The 7,087-nt window shown below is 36.4% G+C and overlaps 1 protein-coding gene across 2 annotated transcripts; it reads right to left on the reverse strand.

Moving 5' to 3' along the window:
* Window positions 1-2,603: 2,603 nt before the first annotated feature.
* LOC110868487 (universal stress protein YxiE) lies at window positions 2,604-6,236 on the reverse strand. 2 transcript variants are annotated; one of them, XM_022117660.2, is made up of 4 exons: window positions 6,009-6,236; window positions 5,248-5,351; window positions 3,395-3,513; window positions 2,604-2,908 (listed from the first exon to the last, which is right to left on the reverse strand). In XM_022117660.2, the coding sequence occupies exons 1-4, from the start codon at window positions 6,172-6,174 to the stop codon at window positions 2,818-2,820; spliced, it is 480 nt and encodes a 159-aa protein (XP_021973352.1). In that variant the 5' UTR covers window positions 6,175-6,236; the 3' UTR covers window positions 2,604-2,817. The 2 variants fall into 2 exon arrangements, with proteins under 2 accessions (XP_021973352.1, XP_035831131.1); XM_035975238.1 differs by having other exon boundaries at window positions 2,632-2,908; window positions 5,248-5,330.
* Window positions 6,237-7,087: the final 851 nt, after the last annotated feature.

The following is a 7,087-nucleotide window of genomic DNA, read 5'->3' on the forward strand; positions in this document are numbered from 1 at the left end:
ATTTATTTCTTTTAAGATATTTTTTAAATAACAGGGTAAAAAGACAATTATACCCTTATGTGCCTTGCTGATGATCTGATTTAACTGAACAAACTAACTGGGTTAGGGCTAAAGGACATTCCATGCAAGATTTGAAAACATAAAGTACAAAACTCGTCAATTTTAAAGATAAAGGACAGCGCCTGCAAATGAGTATAAAGATAAAGGACAATCCTTGCAATTCACTCTAATAGAAATATATAGGCAAAACTAAAAGGTGTTGCAGTGGTTTGTAATTTTTTGTTGAATCTTCTCAACACCAGTTCAGTTCTAGGACCATAGGGCAAATATATGTAATTATTGGAATAATTGTTGGAGACTCAAATGATAGATATGCAAGCATGATAACTTATATGTTGTTCTATATCTCCATGAATCTAGGAACTTTTGCTTGCATTATCTTATTTGGTCTACGTACCGGAACTGAGAACATTCGAGATTATGCAGGATTATACACGAAAGATCCTTTTTGGCTCTCTCTTTAGCCCTATGTCTCTTATCGCTAGGAGGTCTTCCTCCACTAGCAGGTTTTTTCGGAAAACTCTATTTATTCTGATGTGGATGGCAATTCATTCTTTTTTTGTACTCCCTTAGGCCTTGGCACAATTTTGTATTTGTTTACGTAGGTTACTGTATATATTCAAGTGTATGTAGTATCAGTGACGGACCCAGGAATTTTTCTATGGGGGTGCGAAACATTTTTAAAAATTTTAGGCCTAGGTATATAAGTAAAAAAATCGGTTCGTATCGGGTCGGTTCGGGTCGGGTCATGTAAAACAAAAGAAACTGCGCCATAACGTCCCTACTCATGGTTCCTATCACAAAAAATTGATGCATAAGTTCATCGCTCCATAACATAATGTTTCAATTTTAATTTTCAACCCTAGAAATCGTGTGTAATCACCCTAAAAATAATCTAAACAACATAATCACCCTAAAAATCATCTAAACAACTTTAAACAACGTCAAAACACATGAAATTTCAAACCTATTTAAGAATTTTGTTACCCTTTGGTGTCGGACGGCGGTGGTTCGCGTCTGCTGTTGTGGTTGCTGTTGTGTTCGATGATCGCTGGTAGGAGACGACCCAAGAGAGGGAGGACGGGAGGAGTTCTAATGGACTATTGGGCTTATTTTAATTATTATAGTTTGAACTTAGGTTGAGTTTGGTTAATGGGCTAGTAATTAGTGGGCTAATTATGTTTAATGAAATATTGTGTTAAGGTATTGGGTATTTGGGTTAAGTTGAGTAGTATAAGTTTATATAATTTAGGGAGTTTTTTAATTAGAGTTTACTAAAAAAATTTAAATATAAATCGAAAACATTTTTTACCTAAGGTGTGTGGATGAAAAATTCCAAGGGGTGCGGATGAAAAAATTCAAGGGGTGCGGACGAAAAAATCCAAGGGGTGCAGACGGGATTTTCAACGGAAAATAGCACTAAAATTTTTTTTCCCCGGGGGTGCGCCCGCCCACCTTGGGCTACATGTAAGTCCGCCCCTGTGTAGTATAAAGGTCCTAACCGAATAGGTACATAGGCTCAAGTAGAAGGTGTAATGTCTAATGACGCTAATGTCATGAACGTAGAGTATAACAACGTTAAAAACGTGTAAGGTCACGTACAGGCGTCACACTTTAATATCATCACCGTATACTGAACCGCATTGCTTATATAGGTTACACCGAGTTAGATAGGATACGTCGAAACACGTGTTTCATACGGTTAATGCATCACAACATAACGTGGGGCCAACTATAAACAACTAAGGTGTCGTCGTCGTAATGCACGACGTGGGTTGTCTTGGCGTACCTGTCGATTTAAATTCATGTTTCAACGTAAATGATTCACGTTTTGACATAATTTTTTTTTTCTAAAACAAGTCTGGTCAGATATAATAAGTTTTTATACTTATTTTGTGTACGTTCGTAAAATGTATTCGAAAACTAGTCTGGTCAAATATAAATACGTATTCATTCAATGGCGACATGGTTGCAAAAGTCGCTAGGCGCTCCCTAGTCGGATTCGGGAATACTCGGGAAGTACTCGGCCTAGGCGGAGATTACTCGGGGAGTAATGGGCCTAGGTGAACGGTACTCGGGCCTCGGTAGCCTACCTTGTAGCGAGTACTCGGGGAGTACTCGGAGCCTAGGTGGGACTTTTACAATCATGAATGGCGATGTAAATTTTTTCCGAAAGTGTTGGGTCAAATATACAATATAAGCTCGAGTTACTTTAACTTTTGACGCCGTCACAACACACGACCGCTCAAAATCCTAGGGACTCTATGAAATAATAAATGACAAAAAATATAACCAACCTAAAAGAAGGAAAGTAGAATATTTCACTTTTGGAGTTCTGGGGATGTACGGTGGCTTTGTGCCCCACCCTCAATCAACATACATCTGCCATTGCTCATGCTTAAATGTTATACACGTTATCATATGAGTTTAACCAGTGGAATTTCCTCGCGTAATGCAACGAGAATTTTGTATCCCTTCTGTATGAATGCGCCCACAACGCAACAATATATTTAAGGACGACGTCCACGACGCAACAATGCATCTAACGACAAGACCCGGCTAGAATTTATATAGGATGTTGAGAATAGATGTTTACAATGTCAAAAGTGCAAGCGTACAACGTTCCAGACCCTCGACTTATTATCCATCGATATACAATATGACATACAAACAAGTTACTTGTAATAAAATGTGGAAACATCGTTTGGCTTTTTTATTGCATTCTAGACACTACAAAACCAAACACTGGCATAGAGTTTACTTGTGGGATGATTTTGGTGGGCGTACTATAAGAACCGGACATTTAGCATGATGCGCACAATAGTCACTAACACTCCCCAAAAACGCCCTGCAAAATAGATAAACATATGATAATACAATTGTATTGAAATAAATCTCTAAGGTTAAATAAATCCTATTTAATTGTTTATAGAGTAAAATGCTAAAAAGGTCCCTGAGTTTAAGTCATTTTTGCCACTTCGGTCCAAAAATAAAACTTTTTGTATCTGGATCCCCTAAGGTTTTAATTTTGTTGCCATTTTCATCCAATTGGCAAATTAGGTTATAATTTTCTATTAACTTCTCAATTTTTTGTCGTTTTCCTCGTTTAATTAACATATACTATGGCATAAAATGACGATTATACCCTTCATTTAATCAGGGAAACCGACAAAAAGGGGAGAAGTTAACAGAAGTCTAACCCAGTTTGTCAATCGGATGAAAATGGCAACAAAAATGAAACCTCATGAACCCAGATACAAAAAAGTTTCATTTTTAGATTGAAGTGGTAAAAGTGACCTAAATTCAGAGACCATTTTTTATAATTGAAGTTTACCTTTTGATTTGTCCAAGGCCTCTACTTCCAACAACCAGGAGATCAACATTCATGTCCTCTGAAGCTTCAACTATCATTTCCTTTGGGTCTCCTCTAATCACCATCATTTCGGCTTTAATCTGCTTTTAATGCTAATTAACTACCAATATTTGTAATACACTTGCTACAATAAGGGGATTAGTGACCAAAGGTTGCGAGCAAAACGAAGTTGCGACCCAAGTCAAAATAGTTGAATATTAGCGACTGTGATCAAAATAGTGTAAAAAAGGATGGTCGAAAAATAGCGGCCGCGACCAATACAGTCACAAAATGATGAAAAATTGCACCACAAACAACGCAGTCATCAAATGGTCGCTAGCTTTGCAACTCCAATCAACTATGATATATGTTTGCTGGTCAAGAATCCGAGACCGAAATGTATTCGATAAACAGGTTGCAAAGCCTTTTTTGTTATAAAAGGGGTCACGTTCACTCACTAAAAGCTTGAATCGAGTTAAAATGAGCTCGAGCCTAATCTTAATTGAGATCGAACGTATGCAAAAGCCCTTCTAATAATCGAACTCAAACCCAAGCTACAAATATCTAGCTCCATTAGGCTCACAAGTATATATTCCTTTTGAATTAATATATTTAAATAAATGTTGATTATTACTATGAGTAAAATTAGTGTAAAATAAATAAATAAGTAACAATTTGTTGCTTAATGGTGTTGTACCCCATGTAGTTTTCAAAAAAAAAATGATTTTTCACTTCTAACCCAAAGGTTTTCACCTATTGCATTTTAACCCCTTTGATTTTCTAACTTTTAATCCAAAACTTTTCACCTTTTGCAATCTAACCCCAACACTTTTTTATTTGCAACTTTGGTCCCTCATACTTTTCGTCTTTCACAAGTTTTTCGTTTTACGCTTGGTTCTAAATTTTGCGAGTTAATACGTCACAACGTGCATGTGAGGCTCAATGTATTTTCTCAATTTTTTTCCCGTTTGACAAGCTCATCGCAATGCATCTATTTTCTCTGTTTGACAGATTTGTCGTAACGCGTGGATCCTAGATCGACTTATTTATTCTTTTCTACGTTTTACTCTAATTTCTTCGCATTAACATACTACAACGGGCGTGCATAGTTCAACGATTTTATGTCTACTTTACACCCAATGTTATTTTTTCCTTTTTTACTTGTTTTTGTTTTACGAGTTTTTCCGATGGTGGTCGCTAGCAGTGATGTAACATTGATGTTACTTGGCACAGTTACGTGCATATTTTTATGTACATGTCGGTATAAATTCAATTTGCTCTATGTTTTGACGTAATTTTTTTTTCTGGAAACGAGTCAACTCAAATATAATAAGTTTTCATTTAGAAAAACATTTTTACGTGCATATTTTTATGTGCGTTTTGCTATAAATTCAAGTCGGTCTACGTCTAAACGTAAACTTTTTTTGGAAAACAACTCAGGTGAAATACAATATGTTTTTGTGTTTTTTTATGCATGTCTTGTAAATTTTGTTTCAAGCTGAGTAGAGTCATATTGTGCCTTTCCCCCTTTTTTTTCTAAATCTCAAATTAATCCCTTTTGATTACACGTGTCGGTTTTTCCTTTATACCCGTTAATGTTTTCTGTGTATGAGTCGGGTCACATATAATACGTTATAATTGTACGGTATAAACTCGACTTATTTTACGTTTTAATCGAATCGCAATGCTAATATAGGTCACACTGAGCTCAATTAGATACGTCGAAACGTGTGTTTTCATATGATTAGCATAACATAAAATTTGATGTACTCGCCCCGCCCCGCAACGTGCGCGGGTCTTGTTGCTAGTTACGTTATATATAAACGACGACTAACCATGTGTTGTTCGCATAGTTTCGTGGCACGTGAAATGACTTCAGATGCACTTTGTTCTTGTGCCTTCTTTATAGAATCCATCACTGCAGGTGTCGCAAATATTACTGTCCGTAGTGCATCATGAAAAAAAAAACGTTGGGTCATAAAAAAAGGTTTTTACCATTCCCACAACCATATATCTTATTCTCACATCCTTTTCAATCTATCTCTCACTATATATATCTATATATATATAGGGAGATAGAGAAGAGGGGCGTGTGAATATTAATTCCCACTAACAAAAATTAACGATGCATAACATGATAAAGTTTTAACTATAACGTGTTAAAACAAGGAAAAAACAGCTAAAATATTTATTTTAACCGAGGAAATTAATAAAATAAATTTTACTTACGAAATTAGGCGATTAGTTTTTAATTTTTATTTTTATTACTAACAATTTCCAACTTTGATCTATAACGTGTTAAAACATGGAAAAAATAGATCTATTTTGACCGACGAAATTAATAAATAAATTTTACTTACTAAAATAGACGATTAATTAATTTTCATTTTTAATAATTTCCACCAAACATGTGGGTACACCCCTGAATCCGCTACCCTATTTTGAACCCGCTACACCAAATATCTAATCTTTTGTGCCAAAAGACACCTATTGTGCTCTGGTTGGCATGTAACTAAAAAAAGTCAAGGCTGTTTTGTTAATATTTTTAATCACTCAGAACGGATATTTTCTTAATTTTCCCTTAAAAAAACGTTACCGGGACCAACAGGGATGGCGGTGTGAGGCGGCATGAAATGAGGTTGGACATGAACGACTGTGATCGCGGCTGACCCCTCGGTCTCCGGGAGATGCAAGTGTTCAAGGGCCCATTGGAGAGCATACAAACTCCCTTCACTCTCATCTATGGCAACCAATACTTTCATTATTGTCTTTTGTTTCTGTACTTGCACTTGCACCAAAGGCGGCTGTGGCTGACTTGATGTCTCCAGTTTCTTGTATCTTAGGTTCACAAAGGTGCAAAGGTTTCCTTATTTACAACGTTGTTGGCTCAGAAATGATAATACACGTGGCATGGTGATGATGTTATTTTGACACGTCTTTTTTGTTCGCTCCACGTCTTCATTTTAAATCTGCATGGCACCGCTTTATTTTGAATTACCGCCAATATGTATTCTATATTTAGGTGATGCTCTAAATCATTTTATTAAAATCCTTTTGGATAACTAGAGATATTATATAACTGATATTTATCTATTTTAGAAAGATTAAGTTAGAGTTGTGTATGACTAGTAAATTTTTCTATATGGTTGTGATCGCACACAGCGTTGGGTATCTCAAGCTTACCATCACCAATTTTGGAGAAAATCCGCTACCTGAAGGTCCATTGCAGTAAAAACCGGTTGGGACTGAATTCGAACTTGAGAGCTCTGGCCTCAAACACAAATCTTCACTTCCCCTCTAAGACTATGTGTAGTGGTTTGGATGAATAATGTCCCTACCCTTGGTCGTTTTCCGCCATGTGACAGTACAGTCAGCAAGGGGCATTATTGGGCGTTTTTCTAAAATGGGTGTAGTGGGGATGTGGGCATTATATTAAAAAGGGGTGTTAAACAATTAAATAAAAAAACATCCAAAAAATGGTATTGGGCAAGCATAGGAAAGAATGCATGTGATTGGCCAAACCATTTGATGTTTGGCGTGATTTAAAAAACGTCAGGGGGGCTTTTTTTGAAAAAACACGTCCAAACACGCCCATGGGGGTGAGGATGGGGCGAGATCCGGGGTTATTGGGGGCATTTTTTGAAAAAATCACGCCCATTATACATGGTCTAAATA

The sequence above is a fragment of the Helianthus annuus genome, chromosome 7, assembly GCF_002127325.2.
Source record: "Helianthus annuus cultivar XRQ/B chromosome 7, HanXRQr2.0-SUNRISE, whole genome shotgun sequence".
Taxonomy (NCBI): domain Eukaryota; kingdom Viridiplantae; phylum Streptophyta; class Magnoliopsida; order Asterales; family Asteraceae; genus Helianthus; species Helianthus annuus.